Raw genomic sequence first — 15,459 nt, forward strand, 5'->3', positions numbered from 1 at the left:
GTGGTTAGGGTTAAGGTCAGAACAGACAGGGTGAGAGGAGAGACGAGTGGGGAGAGGAATGATGAGATAGGACTCTCCTGAAGGCACAGAATTGAGGATTAAGAGCTTGGATTGTAGCTTCTACAGTCATTTTGCTCTCTGCTCTTCAGACGGTAGAACTTCTCAACACACAGAAAAATGGGACAAACCCTGGGCAGACTTACTGGTGCCTCATGCTGCCAAGGAGTACAATCTCCATCCAGCTGCAGGACACTTTACTGTGTTCTGTGCCTCTGCCAGCTTAAACACAGTGCTGCTCCACCACTGTAACTTACTAATACTAGCATAAATAAAATGATCAACTTTTTGGTGTTTTTTCTATATCTTTATATAGATGTGTTATTAAAGACAAGTGTCCTGTGTTTAGCAAGCAGGTTTTCATCCCTATCTCGGCTGTACTGTGATGGCACTGGCAATCTTTCAGCCACTTATGGCAGGTTTCAGACCATCTCGTCATGCACCAAGGTACTCACAACTAACTCTTTAAGTTACAGCTACAGGAATTAAATATGCTTGTTTCTTTAAACATCCTTTTTACATTGAAAAGATGTCTTTAAAGTATTTTTACCCCTACTCCCAGCTATGTAGTCAATAAAATGCTTTGCTTTGCTTTGTAGGAGGCAATTGTTTAACTGGTTTCACTGGAGTACTGGTACAGCAGCTAGAATACTAGCTGGTGAGTAGGCATAATAGTTGTAACTACTTTTAAAGTGATTTAAAGGAACTTTGTTCATTGTCTGGGCTGTTGCTCATGTAAGATACCTATGGACAACCAGTTGAGGCATCTCTGAAGGCTCTTTTTCTTGCTGGCCATCTTCTGTGTGAGTTTGAAGTGGCCGTCTGGTACAGCTTTAAGGAGAAGTGACTGTGTAAAACTAAAGAGATTCCAAACAAATCTGAGATCTCTGTAATGAAGACCTGTTCTTATCTTGAGTAATTTCTGTTTGTCTTGGAAGACCTGGGGACAGTGTCCTTACAGTAACGTAGTTCAGCGTTATGTAGTGGGAGAAGGGAAACTCGCAGGACCAGCAGCTGAGCTTAATTCTGTTCATAGTGACAAGTTTCCACAGGCAGCTTAAGCACAAATGTTGTGGTGATTGTGGTCTTGTTGGTAGAGTCACAAATGCTAGTGTTTGTGCAACTGGGATGGGATTGGGCGCTGAGCAGGATGGAAACTATCTTGGCTTTCTCCTTTTCTCCTTGCCTTCCCCCTCACTGCCAGAAAAATAAAAGCTTAAAAATACACAAGCTACAAGGATTCCTTTAACCTCATTCCCCAAGCAGTTGGAGGCAGTTCATGGGAAATCTATTGCCAAAGGTGTTGAGAGCATAGCATTTTTTAATTACCCTGACACAACATGTTTAATGTGTCTTTATCTTGTTTTTACTTACTAGTGGTGACTATGTTCTTGGGAATGGACCTACCAGCACTTGACCTGCCTGACCCCTGGGACACCTATACAATGATTGCTTTTGTAACTTGGCATGTCGGCACTGATGTTCTTCTGGAAGTACACAGCTACTGTCTCATACGTAAAGGTACAAACCAAGTGAAACTCCTGGTGTTACCTTGGGTGCTGAGGATTATGCAAGCAGTGTAGTGGTGTGGATTGAATTTCAGGTGTTCTTTGGCCTCTAACTTGGAAGCTGGAAGGGCATAACCTCAAGTGATAGTGTCATATCTTCTGTACAAACCAATATGGGAGTACACCAGTTTTTAAGACCAAAGTGTTCCAGAAAAGTTGGGTTTGTTCCATTTTAAATAGTGGCTTCATTTCTCAAACCACAGCCGAGAGGGGCAGACTGAAATGCATAAGTATTTTCCAAGAATCTGTTACTGTTTGCCATGATTTTGGTCCCGGGTGGGTAGGTAAAGTCCAGGTTAGGTCATGCAGATGCAGTCTGTGTTTTATTGTGGCAAATCGCTGGTATGAATGGCTCTATTGCATGAGCAATGTGATCAGAAACCTGAGCGCAAATGCTTGCAATTTTCAGTGGGCAAGGGAATGAAGGTGAAATCCTGACTCCAATATACCAGTCTAGTGAGGAGGCTGGAAGTAACTTCATTGGGAATTCTTAGCTTCAGTGGCTGGTGTCACTGAGAGGAAGTGACTATGCACATGTAAATAACCTGTATCTCGGGCAGAGATGAGACATCTGCAGAATTGAAGAGCATGATTAGTTAAGAGGCTGTGTAAGGTGGCAGGTAGAGGAGGAGTGATTATAAAAGATGTGAATTTAAATTCAACTGCAGTAGTTACTTCCTAGAAATAGAGAAATGAACCTGAAATGTTTAAATGGTGAAGGTTCTCATATTGGCTAATGGAAAATACTTCTTAATGAAATCTAGTTATGTTGAACAGGAAAAGGGTTTAGAGCAAACAAATACTTGTTCAGCTCAAAACTCAGTGTTTTGATGGTTCACTCTAGCAGAAGAGGCAAAATGTTTTGCTATTTCTATGTCGAGAAGTTACTTTTTGTAGGTCAGCTCCGGAACAATTTTTCACTTGTGCTGTGAGCATGGTATTACTGGTCATGAAATGTCAAGTGAGACTTCCAAATGCTTTTCAAATTTGATGCTTTATAAGACTTAGTCATAGGATCAAGACTTCTGCAGTATAAAAATGAGCTCCCTCCTTCCTCTGAAGAGCAGACTTTGTTTTTCTTCCCACTAACAGTTGAAGTGATAGAGTATGACAGAGTACAGATACTGCAGTCACTCACATCTGCAGAAGCAGAGGTAAGTCACAATTTTGTAAATAACTACTACAAAATGGGATGGTTTTTTTGTTCAAATCAATAAAAAGACTGACACTTCTGTGTTGTGGGTTTTCCTTCCCTTACAGGGTCGTCTGTTTAAACAGATTGTGTTAACTATCTATGTCTGTGGAAATATAGTATTCCTCATTGCCTTTCTGGCAGCAATCAACCAAATCTGAAAGAAGTCATGGAGAATTTTGTGATGCAATCTTGTGCAGTTGAATTGAAACCTGCAAGGAATGCTTTCTGTTACAACTCCTCCGCAACACCTCCTTGAAGATGCAATTGAAGAATAACAGCACGTGTGTCATGCTTGGTGTCAGGAAGAACTTGAATTCCCATCTATGGAAGGATGCTGCAGTCCTACAAAGCTGTGTTCTGATGGGACTTTTAATGGGAGGCTTTGCCTGAGTAAGGAATGAAGTCTCTGTTTTTTAAGCGCAGTAATTGAACTTGATAGAAGCTTATAGGTTAAGACAACTGAGAAGATGCTGAAAATGCTATTTTGTTACAGTTCCCTAAGCCTTTTGTGAATATTATTGGGAAAACTGAAAAGATTGATCTGGAATCTATCACAACTGTTCACTTTACTATGTTCTAATGGCATGTGATGTGGCAACTTCCTGCTCATGGCAGTTTGTGCATTAAAACCAAACAAACCAAACCACCAACTTAGTGGAAAACTCTCAAATGCAGGCTGATGCATGAGCTAAATGCTGTTGTCTGTCTTTGCAGTAAAATGCAAAAACCATTCTCTCTGCTCTAAGAGCAGCACACTTACACAAGCATATGAGTTTGGGAACTTCAGTCCTTTAGTAAAAGCACTATTTGCCTCACTCAAGATACTGTTTGTCCCATCCCCCTCAGTGCTTCTAAACTATAAAGAGAGAATGTGTCTGCGGTGTAAGTGCATTAAAACCAGTTGTGTTTATCCAAAACTCAAACAGGAAGAACTGATCTGTTGTGTGTGGATTTCTGTGTTTTGCTGTCTTTGGTTGCTTGTGGCTTCTGAATTATTTTTCTCTGTGGATAATATGGATTATGCCACTTTATCCTTAAACGGGGGTGAAAATACTCACTTAGGAATGTTGTATTTGCGCTGCTGAGTGAAATGTAGGTTAGGAGTTGTTTTGACTTCAGGAAAAGCAGCTTCTGCTAATGTTCAGTCAGAGTCCTTTGTGTTGGCCTATCTAGGAGACAGAACTGTCTTATAAGAAAATGGGATATTTAGTCAACACAAGACCTACCTAAATATATGAACTAGGTACAGGGAATGGAAAGAGACTATAGTTTAACTTCTCTGCTTCATGGTTTGCCTAAGTATGGAAGGACAGTCTTGAGATGCCGTCTCAGAACTGAACCCTTAATGTGCCATGAAGTACAGTGCTTTGCATTTGTCTCTTGCAATTCTGGACAGTTTGCTTCCACACATCATTTTTGATACTAGAAAGTATTGATTTTTAGTTGCAGTATCTTCAGGCTAGGGCTAAGCTACCTGGGAATAAAGTGTTGGACTATTGGACAGAACAGTGAGGCCTGACATAGTACAGCAACGTGTCTCTACTACCTGATGGCCAGCTCTAAAATATTCATTCTCTGCTTACTAAAGCTGTTTATTTCTGTCTTCCTCCATCTCCCCAAATCCACAGTGTAGCCTGCTGCAGGAACGAGTCCTACTCAGAAAACTACAGCTTGGTTTGTAGTCAGTGATCTCTTTTTTGGCTGCTTAAGTAACTAACTGGTTTAGCCATAAGGGCATTTGTAGAGCTGGGACTGATCTCTTGGCAGCAGGCTGCAGGTGAGTGTAAGTTGAATCGTCCCCCTTGAAGCTGGTCGTGTGCAGCTTGGGAAGGGGGGATTAGGAAGAAATATGGTAAACCCCAGGCCGAGGGGCAAAAAGCATATGGCTGATTGTGTGGTTTGTGGTTTTTTTCTTTGCAGAGAACTCTGATCTCAAAAGTCTGGGAATCACAGGCCCATCTAATGCTCAAGTCTTGGGGGACTTTTGGTTTTTTGTATATGCTGAGTTTATAGATGAAAATCTCTCAAGCCAGGCGTGATGGCTTTTTAATTAAAGCCAATGCTGGATTCTTTGTGTAATACAATAGCTGTGCTGTGTGTTGTTTTCATTTGCATGTGACAATGAACATGAGGATTTTTAAAACATGAATGTAAATGTCTTAAAGTTTTTGTCCCTTTTAGTAATGTGAAAAAACTGTCAAATAGAAACTAGAAAAGAATAGTCCTGCCTTGCAGCAAAACGGATTGTCTGTTTTCTTTGGAGATGTTTTATAAATTAAAGCTATCTAAATACTTCCTGGAAAAACTCGTATTGAAACTGAATGTTAAAATAGTTTCACCCCATAATGCAGAGTTTATTTTCCTCAGGAAGACAAAAAATTGCTTTTACCACATCTAATTCAGCTTTAAAGTTGGCAAAATGGTCAGTTCCTCTGAATAACTTGTTCCTTCCCAGTGCTAGCAATATTGTGTTGTGGTGTAGCTAGTTTGATGGAAAGACTTGTGGAATGTCTGTTCACAGCACCAGCCCTGCCCTCGTCCTGCACGACTAGTGAGAGGAAGCAGAGTGGCATCATATTCCAGTGACTCCCAAATTTTCTGCTATACTCCTTTGGATAAAAAAAAGGAAGAAGTCTGTGGAAGGGTTTGATATCAGCAGGAAAATCAGTGACAGGCACTTTGGTTCTAGACATACTGGTGGCTACTGGATTTTACTCCATTTTCTCCAATGATATTGTCTAGAAGAAATTCCAGCGCCTTGCTTATAAAAGAATCCCACTGAAGTCAAGAAAACTTCTTCACAAGAAGAGCTGAGAAGGTTTCATAGAATCATAGAATAGTTTGGGTTGGAAAGGACCTTAAGATCATCTAGTTCCACCGCCCTGCCATGGGCAGGGACACCTTGCCCTAAACCATGTGGCTCAAGGCTCTGTCCAACCTGGCCTTGAACACCGCCAGGGATGGAGCATCCACAACCTCCCTGGGCAACCCATTCCAGTGCTTCACCACCCTCACTGTAAAGAACTTCTTCCTTGTATCTAATCTAAACTTCCCCTGTTTCGGTGTTCTCTCACTCTCACCTTAAACTTGCGATGACAAATCAACATTAGCATGTTTCTGTTTGGGTTCTTCTAGCCAGGCAAACGCTCCCAGTCAAGTAGAAGCTTGTGCTCAGGCTCACAAGAGGCTTACTGTTTTGATTGAGTTGTTAGGTGCAGCCCCAAAATACTGGTCGTCTAAGCTTGACTTAACTACAAACCATGTTTATTGCATGTGTTTTGAATGAAAACTGATGCAAATAGCTCAGTTGCAATGGAATTCACTGCTACTTTGACATGAAATAATATGTTGCTAGCTGACATGCAGGCTGCAGAAGGACTTAAGGTGTGCTTTGTTTCTCCTCCTTACATTGAACTCTACACTGTTCTCTGTTTTGTCAAAGCCCGGGAGATGGAGACTTCATTTTCAGTGTAGTAATGCCCATGTTTTTCCTTTACCCAGGTTTGGGAAGGCTGGGAGAGATTGCCTGCCTGTTTTCCATCACGGTCTGTGACACTACGTGGCGCTCTTGGTCAGATAAAGCATTTGTATTTTGCTTGCTTCCTTTAATGTGGCAGGGAGAGGTTGAGACATGTAAAGGGTGTCTGAAACAGGAGGTGTTCCTGGATTAACTAATTGGGAAAATTCTTCAGCTTTATTAAGAAACTCAGTCTTTAAATTCAAGCCGGTTCATACAGGTAGATGTGATGAAATGGGTGTTTGCTTGATCTCTACGCTTAAGCTTTTGTTTGGACAGCTATGGCCTGTTTTCGTTTGTGGTGTGTGTAAACTGTGCTCTACGTGGGTACATCCCTTTCCAAAAGGTGAGATGAATGCCAGTCATTGAGGGAAAACTGCAGGCTTCTGCACTTCAATACAGAAGTTAACATCTTGGTGAATTTTACACCTTTGGTGCAGGCTGAAGTAAGAAAGGCTCCAAGTGAATAGAAGGATGGTTAACAGGGGTGATCTGCTAGTAATTCTGAGGAATTCTTTGCTTACATCAGTCTGATTACAGGGGCATGTGTGAAGGGCAGTGCTGTTACGTTCACGTACCTGAGGAAGTGGCACAGCAGAATGGGCACAGGAAAAATGCCTCTGAACACACCTGGTACCATCAGTTTTGGCTTATACCTGAGCTAATTCAATCACTCTATCGCTTCTGGTTGTCTTTGTGCTGTGCGAAAGTGACTTCACGTGTTGTAAACCACAAAAGCTGACCATCTACATCCCACTGAACTAGGTATCTATGACACTCATCCTGGACAAATGATACTGCACTAAGAAGGGCTCCAGGTTTGGCTTTTGTTTCAGACACTTTTGTCTTGTTGGACCATAAAGATCATGTGGCTTTAGCAATGAATTGGAATTTTGCATGGCATCCATAGAGACGTGAAAAAGATTATTTGCCTTTTTGGAAATCTGTTCTTGTCTTTAATACAGAGCTTCACAAGCAAGGAAAGCTCTGGGGCTGCAGCACTCAGCTGATGAACATCTCTGCTTCCCAGAAGCATGCAGCTCTTGACTGCTCCATTTTGTATGTCTGTTCCTTCAAACGAATGATCTGCGATCCATGCTGCTATGTAGCTGGTATATTAGTGTGGGACAGCTCGGATTCGTCTGGCACAAACTGAATAGCTTTAATATACTTGACATCAGAATTGCCCTTTGGCAAAGCAGAGATCTCCTAAGCCCCATTTTGACTCCAGCAGTGGCAGGAATGAGTGCTTAGAGCTAGAGATGTAACAAGGCTGCAGTGATATTTTCTCTTCCCAGCCAGATCTCCTTACGACTTGCTAGAATCTATGCAAGGATGTCCTCCACTAGAAACTACAGCTGGACCATGAACTTCTGTAGTGGTTGGATTTTATCTATGAAGTGTGCAATGAATTATTAAAAAAAACTACTAATGTTTTTGCCCCCTCCGTTTACTCAGTCACTGTGAGACAGTGCTTGGTTTTGGTTTAAGCCTGCTTCTTCATATCCTTGTTTAATGCTCTCTATTTTGCTTTTACCTTCCTGCCTTTATCACATTTCTCTAGGAGTCTCATGTCTGTGCCTTACTGTCTCTTTCCCTATATGACTGTATTTAGCCATTTTGCACTTCTGATAACCTTCATTATCCTTCTTTATTTGTCTCTTCAGAGATAGGGTAACTAAACTCAAATTGTAAATATGAAGTACTACAGTTGTATTCTGATTTGTTTTCCAGGTCTTCCCTAAGGAATCCTAAAGCTCTTCATTTGCATGGAGTTGGTATTTTCTGAGGACTGTCTAAAATAATGCCAAGGTACTTTGCTTTCCAGCCAAGGGGTCTGTAGCACCAACTTAACTCCATGTGCTGTGGAGGGTTTGGGTTAGTTCTGTTTGTTTTACATTACTTTTCATGTATTGGTACCAAATTTCACCTGTGGATTTACTACGCATTCACCATTGTAAAGCTTCTCTTCAGTCTCCTTTCTTTTGAGCTGCTTTGAATAATACTGTGTTGGCAGCAGCATCATTTTTGTCCCCTTTTCCAGGTCATTTAAGTTTTATAGCACAGATTATTGGGGAAGGGAGGGGGTGAGCATCCATAGCCACTGTTACAAAACCTGCTTGTGACTACTTGGTATCACTTTCCTAGTCTCTCACTTTTGGTATATGCTGTTAAGAACCTCTTGAGAACATGTAAACAAAATAACAGAAGAAACATGATGGAAAATAATCTACTATAACAAAAACCCACCAGGATAGACACAGAGAAAGTGTGATAGTTATATTTATTTGGTTTATCTACCATTCCACTCTTCAGGTAACCATCTCTGACAAGTCCTAAAATTGGAGATTTTTACCCACTTCAGACTGGGAGCCACCAAGTACTCAGAGGCTACACGTCAGCTGATTCCTACCATCCTGCCTCAGTATGAGGTAGTAGCTTTAGTTTCCTGCTCTAAAATGAGGAAGACCAGCAAAAAACTTATGGTCATTTGTTTTTTTGCTGGTGCATAATTTGGGTCAGCTGTAGTAGAATAACACAACCTGAGCTTTAGCTGTGCAGTGATTCAAACCAGGCTAAGACCTATCATACTGATTTGAAAAGAAGGATGTAGTGCTTGGAGGCACTTTTTCCCACCCCGCAAGAACTATGTACTGGAAAAATCCAAATTGCATGTATTTCTCTAGGTGTAACTGTACCTTATGGCTGCTTTTAGGGCCCTCAGCTCCTCCCTCATGTGGAAAGAATTAACCTGCTCATTGGTGGGAGCCTTGGACCACAGTGCCCAGCAGTGGCTGCACCTCTAACGGACCTTCTCTTGATGCTGCAGGACAAGCCATTGGCAACGCTAGTGTTTCTGTTGGGATGCCTGCACTCCCTGGCCAGGCATTGTCTGTCTGGTAACCAGTTTCCTGGAAAAGCATGGATTTCTAAGCAACCTAGGAAGGGAAACAGTGCTTGGAAGGTCAGGCTGTTCATAGTGTTGAAGGGAGCAGGGGCTGAGGATGGCTATGTGGTCATATGTAAAAGAGAAGGGTGACTGGACTGTGCAGCTCTAGAAGGCAGCTAAAGATTTAAATCGACTTCTTTAGTGTTTTAGTTTCTTTTGGTGTCACTTAAAAAGGAATGCTTTAAATCTTGGCCAAGGTGGTATGCTTGGAAACCAGGTTTAATATTTATATTTCTTCCTGCTCCTACCTCTCATGCTTAGTTTTTTATTAACCATTGCTTTTACCAGCAAAATGGCATTTTCAATCACAACTGGGTAGATCAAACTTGGAAGTGAAACAATGTCCTGTGAAGTTCCTCAGAGATGGGTGTTTATCTGCTTTATGTACATAGCAACAGCATATTCCTGATTGTGGGAACAGGTATGCACATGTCTTCGTACTTGGATATACACTGCATTTATGTGTATATCCACTACTTACAGTGAAATCCAGGGAGTGATTTGTGTGTATGTGGCAGTTGGTCAAATCTAAAAGTCTGTTCAAGTCCATTGGGTTATGCAGAGGGCAAAATAACCCAGATGCATAAAAGAGAGGAGCAAAGCAAGCATTCTGATCCAAAAAAGGTGTGCTGCAGAAACTCTTCTTAGCTTTATTCTGTTTTGAGTAGCAAACTTTACTTCCATGTCATTACAGCTGTTAAATCACCTTTTTCCCCAACTTTGCCATTCTCATCCTCAGAGCTGGAAAAAGAAAACAAAGCCATTGCATTTTCAGACTAGCTTCCTCTTTCTGACACTAAATCTTTATATAGAGAAATGAAGAATTACACGTACCTCCAGTGATTAATCCAGCAGAATAAGCATTGGTTTAGTGTTACAGAAAGAAATCGGTAGAAAGCATTAGTTCTGGTAATTTTGCAAGAAAGAGGTATATTAAGAAATATTAAGAAATGGCTCCAGTATTACTATTTGAAGATTAGCACAGCTTTTCTAACCGTTCCCTTCCCTAATGCCCTGCAGACAGCTGGTATTGTCCTTGACTGATACAAAGGATGCATGAATAATTAAACAAACTCTTTGTTTAATCTAAACTCCTCAGTGAGAGCTGTAACTGTTTGGAAGCCTTTTTAGCTTCGTGTTGATGTTCACAGAAAACTTTCCTGTCTTCCTGGTGTAGTGAGTCAGTGTTAGTCATATTGCTATGATTTAAGTCCGACAGAGTGACTTACTATCTGTATAAACTTCAGCATGGCTGTTGTCTGTAACGGGGGATAACGTGGGTTAGTTTGAAAGTGACAGTGGAGGGCAGAAGATTAAATGTTAAGGTTATTTTTAGAACAGCAATAGAAGGTTGCTGTTTGATATGTAAGAGCTCCCCCCACCACGTAGTTGATCTGCGAATCCTCTCCAGCCCTCTGACCTCTTAGTTTGAAGAGTCGCCCAAAATAGCATCTCTCGTCCCTTCATCCTGCACATGTCCCTGTACTGAGAGACAGGGGCGTCAAAGCAGCTGTTTGCTTGATTTATGCATGTCAGCAAATGCCCAACTGGAGCTATGTTTTGAATGCTAAAGTTGTTGCAAATCATAGAAGCATCTGAGTGTAACTTTATATCGTAGGGCCACTGATGTTAAGCTTAGCTCTTACAAAGACCCTGCGTACTGTTTGCAGACTAGGGAGTTCTGAAGGATTCAAGTCCTGCCTGTGGTTTGAGAGAACAATCAGCCTGATGCTTTACTGAGAGCCATTAGTCCCTTTTTGCCTTGCTCTATGCTTTACAGAAACATGGTGTGCATGAATCTTTCTTGGCGAAAAAGCTTTTTTGTCCATTATTCTTTGACACAAAGGTGTGTTTTTGAAGGTTACACGGCTTCCAGTGGTAAGGAAAAAAAATAGCTCATCTAGACCTGCCATAAAGCCTTGGACCTTCATGCCCCATGAGAGTCTGTTCCACACTGTTAGTAGGTTTTACTGCCTGTTCAGCTTCAGTTTTTCCTTGCCTTATTCATTCTGCTGTGTCTAGCCTTTGTTTCCCCCCAAGGACTTTTAATTTCCCTAATGAGTATTGAATCTTCAAAACATTTGCACACTGATGGAAATTTAAAGAGGAAAATAAGCTCTAATAATGCAAACCACTGGTGTCCTAATTATAGCATTGTCATCCTTCTCTCTGTAAGGTTTTTCTGAGGGCAGATACTTGAAGATACTGGTCTTGCAACAAGCCTATGGGGAAAGGAGAATTGCTTCCATATGGAAGGAGGCAAGTCCTACATTTCTATCAGTTTGGGGGCAAGCTGAAAGCTCCTAGTTTAATCTGATGTTTCTCTGTATAGATTGGCACATGGAACGATTCCTTTGCCTCCTAGTCATCCTTGGCCATCACTAACTCATTCAGAAACTTGCTCTGAAGGTTCATTTTTTCCCTAAAGCAAGATTGCTACATAAGGGATCATCTCCCTGGTCTGTCCTGTGCTTCCTTCTTTTCCATTCTCTTAATGCCTGTTTAATGTTCAAATGCTGCAATTGTCTCCTAAAGCTTTCATTTCAGAGAGGGTTATTTTTGCTGCTGTTCTAGTAATGAATGGTGAGGTACCAAACCCAATTTTGACTCCCCTCTTTTCAGTGGTGGCAGTTAGGGTGAACCTCCTGGCCTGGACTAGTGGCTGCCTTTGAAAACAATTTATTTCCCTAAGAAACAACTCTGTGTAATACATTGTTGTAGATTTAAGAGGCTTTCCTTGTTTTGTTTCCTTTTTAGAAGTCGCAGTAGGATTAAAGGACTGCTGGGGAAAAATTGAGTCACTTCCTGGCTTTTTCCACTGAGCAAAATGTCCCAGGGAATGACAATAAATAGGTGGAGAGGTAAAGAGGAATATGGCTTAGTTCCAAATTCTCCTGGGCACTTAAGAACACTCACTTGGAAGCAGTGCTGACTGTTGGGGTGTCTTTTTCAGGCAGTTGCCAAACTTTTTAATATAATTTGTTCTTAATTTAATTGGGACCATTTTTTTCCCAATGGGTCCATTATTTCCTAATGGGCCCATTTTGTAATGGGCCGATTTTTTTCCATGGTAGAATAGTTGTAATGAAATGAGTAAGACCCCAACACAGATTGTCAAACGTCTTTGCTAAACTTACACTTACCTCCCTCCCCTGAAAGTCAGCATTTGTTTTCTACTAACCCCAGAAGAGGGAGAACTCAGATTGTTTAGAGGATGCCTATGAGGGGCAGGGGAAAATGAAGATATTTCAGATGCTTCTTTCAGGAGATAAAAATAAGCAAAGATTGTTAGATGTGAATGCCCCATCCCTGGCAGTGTTCAAGGCCAGGTTGGACAGGGTGACATGGTCTAGTGTGAGGTGTCCCTGCCCATGGCAGGGGCTTGGAATTAGATGATCTTAAGGTTCTTTCCAACCCAAACCAGTCTGGGATTCTATGATCAAGGTGCTGTGCTAACACCTCATGGCCTGTACATGGCCCATATGCTTTGTACTGCCAACTCATAGTTGCTTCTTGGAAACCTTTTTTCCCAGGATTTGTTCAGGAGCACCCTTGCAATGGGCTGGAGGATGAATGAACTGTCTCAGTAGCAACCAGCTTGTGAGTGAGTGAGTGTTGCTTCTCCATTATATGCCTATACATATGTGATGGGGGAATTAGTGGACTATGCCCAAAATATAATTGGCTGGAACAGTTGTTGGAGTGGTTTATCTTGCCTGTACCAGCTACTCCTGCTTTCAGTTGCTGGCAGCAGCCTTTGGTCCTGGAGGACACAGGGAAGTGCACAGATGGCAGAATTGGTGCTCGAAGGAAGCAAAGGTCCTCTCGAGTGATAGGGCATTGCAGTGGCCTCATTGATCAGAAAGGCTGGGAAGCACTGCTGGGGTATTTCTGGCTGTTGTGTGCATGATTGCACGAGGCTGATACTCCACTAAACTGAGAGTGTTCCTTACTGAACAGCTCTTCCTAATCAGTGCATACTGATGCAGAAATGCCTGATACCCCTTAGGTAATGCAGTGACCACCATCTCTCCTGGCTTTACCTGTACTGTAAAGAAATGCTGGGCTGCCAATGGAGCTTTAGGCAGGGCCCAAACTTACTTTTTTGCTGCCAAAATGTAAAATAATTCAGAATATAGTCTGGAAGAGGAGGAGGGAGAGAACATGGGTTCAGGACCCCTGATCTTCCTGTAATTCCAGTACAGTGTTCTTTCTCTGAAACAGAATGTGACTATGGTCTGAAATCTGCTGTTCTATAAATATACTTTAAATGCTGTTTAGTTGTATACGTTGAAGTGCAACGTGATGCTAAAGAAGAGCTTTCTGTGTTCCTAGAAGGTCTTGCTATTGTTCTGTCAACTTTTTATTATAAAATTTTATACTTAGAAATAGACACCTTAAATATCAATAGAATATAAAAAGTGTTAAGAAAAAATGACACTATGGACCATGTGGACTAACCAGATGTAATGAAAACTGTTGTCTTTCAGGGGCTATAAAAATACCTAACTCAGATTAACAAAAGATGCTAAAACTTGTATAAACATTGTCAAGGCAAGGTTGGCAATGCTGATCCCAGAGAAATGCCAAGTAAAGCTCATTATTAAACAGTCTTTCTGATTTAAGGAGTAATTTGGGAGCAATTTAAGGAGCAAATATCTCTGAATTGGTTAGAATGCAGATAGGCACAAAAAACATTCCAGTGAGGAGACAGTGTTAAGAAGCAATGCTGTTAGTTACCTGGTAGAAATGAAAATTAATTCTGCTAATTGGGGTAGCATTAATGTCACTTGAAAGAGAACCACTTTGCATCTTTGAAGGTTACAGAAATGGCTTTTCTGAGAGTTTGCTTTCCAAATTTTGAGCTGGCAACTAGTGCATTGCTAAAGATTAAATAATTCACCAAACTGCACATTTGCATTTGTTAATAAACAAGAGCAAAGAAGTGATTAGTAATTGCGTATTAGTCCATGGAACGATGGTATTCAAGTGAAACAGTTGCTGGCAGAGAAGAGCAGTATCAGTTTGCTACATGAGTGAACAGCAGTGACAAGATTTTCCTTTCCTGTTACCTGTTAGTGAGGGATCTTCAGTGCCATCTCCAGATCCCTGGCCATGAAGGTGAGCATGGTGTGTTGGAGAGCTTAAGCGTTCCTCTTGTTCTTGCAGGGAGATGGAGTTTTTGTGGGGTACCTTGTTCAAACTTGTGCCCAGACTGCTCACAGGGTTCATCTGTGGGACTTCTGTGGCCTTCCTGCTCGGTGGCTGATAAACCTGACTATAGTGGCCTATGGGATGATATGCTGGTTTCTCAGATTTGCTGTCCTCTTCATCATCATCATCAATGATAACTAACTCTGCACGGATAACCCCATCGTATCGCAATAACTTTTGGTTTGCCTCTGCATCGTCATCATCAATGCGCTGATAACCCATGAAAATCATGGTTACTGGTTCAGAATCATCCACGTAACATGGCACAGCTTGGACAATGCTGTAGTGAGCATCTTCCTCATCTTGAGGTGCAGGGGATGTTTCATTAAGATGGCAGGGACTTAAAAACCTTGTCTCATTATGTCTTTCTTTGGTACTCTGGTAAGGTTTTAATTCCTCATGCGCAGCTTTTCTTCCCTCATTATGTATCATCCTGTTCTGAGGATTAGTGTGCACATTCTTCTCTGAATGTGAAGGGACTGGAGAGGGAGATTTTGGCTGTATTACCTTTGGAAGATCAAGCCCATTCTCTTTATGTTGCTGCATAAAGGGCTCTGTTTTGGGGGAGAATTCTGTCTGATGGTTGCTAAATCCATTCATCTCTCTTCTATGTGTGTCTTCCAGTTTTGGTCCAGGGACTAATTTGTCTTTCTGAGGAGTAACTGGCCTGCAAAACTTGTTTGCAAACACAGGCTCATGGTACTCTGTGGGAGACTGGGAATTCTTTTCAGTTGCCTGCCGTAGCAGGTCCTCCACCTCCACAGGAGCAAGTTCATCCACCCCGTTTTGTGTCGTGCTGCCGTTTGAGGACACTGCGTAGACCGACTTCCTGCCATCGTCATAGACTTTAATTCCTGTCTCTTTAAACTCCTTTGAGGGAAGAGGTATTGTTGATAACACTGTGTTTTCTCCTGTCTTCATGTCTTTCTCAACTTTAATTTCCATGGCAAACAATGCT

At 41.6% G+C, this 15,459-nt stretch overlaps 2 protein-coding genes and 1 long non-coding RNA gene across 21 annotated transcripts in view; 2 read left to right on the top strand and 1 right to left on the bottom strand.

Annotated features, from left to right (window-relative positions):
• Positions 1-15,459, top strand: part of FRRS1 (ferric chelate reductase 1) — a 95,219-nt gene that overhangs the window by 14,655 nt on the left and 65,105 nt on the right. For 5 of the 18 annotated variants that reach the window (XM_030495753.2, XM_030495756.2, XM_030495755.2 and 2 more), the window contains 5 exons: positions 407-504; positions 657-715; positions 1,435-1,578; positions 2,718-2,779; positions 2,886-3,356. In XM_030495753.2, coding sequence (XP_030351613.1) covers positions 407-504; positions 657-715; positions 1,435-1,578; positions 2,718-2,779; positions 2,886-2,978 — 456 coding nt within the window. In that variant the 3' untranslated portion in view covers positions 2,979-3,356. Of the gene's footprint in view, positions 1-406; positions 505-656; positions 716-1,434; positions 1,579-2,717; positions 2,780-2,885; positions 3,586-15,459 lie in introns of those variants that run through there. The other 13 variants (XR_003992834.1, XR_003992832.1, XR_003992833.1 and 10 more) reach the window with 7 other exon arrangements.
• On the top strand, positions 4,923-15,400 carry LOC115611998. Of its 2 annotated transcripts, XR_003992841.1 has the most exons (4): positions 4,923-4,935; positions 8,095-12,148; positions 12,821-12,895; positions 13,778-15,400. It is a non-coding gene; the product is annotated as an uncharacterized LOC115611998 (long non-coding RNA). The 2 variants fall into 2 exon arrangements; XR_003992840.1 differs by having other exon boundaries at positions 12,821-15,400.
• PALMD (palmdelphin) overlaps positions 8,608-15,459 on the bottom strand; it is a 36,300-nt gene continuing 29,448 nt past the window's right edge. The window contains exons 7-8 of the mRNA XM_030495762.1: positions 14,360-15,457; positions 8,608-10,028 (exon numbers count right to left, since the gene is read on the bottom strand). Of these exons, the coding sequence (XP_030351622.1) occupies positions 9,985-10,028; positions 14,360-15,457 (1,142 nt within the window). The 3' untranslated portion in view covers positions 8,608-9,984. The remainder of the gene's footprint in view (positions 10,029-14,359; positions 15,458-15,459) is intronic.

The sequence above is a fragment of the Strigops habroptila genome, chromosome 8 (assembly GCF_004027225.2).
Source record: "Strigops habroptila isolate Jane chromosome 8, bStrHab1.2.pri, whole genome shotgun sequence".
Classification (NCBI taxonomy): Eukaryota; Metazoa; Chordata; class Aves; order Psittaciformes; family Psittacidae; genus Strigops; species Strigops habroptila.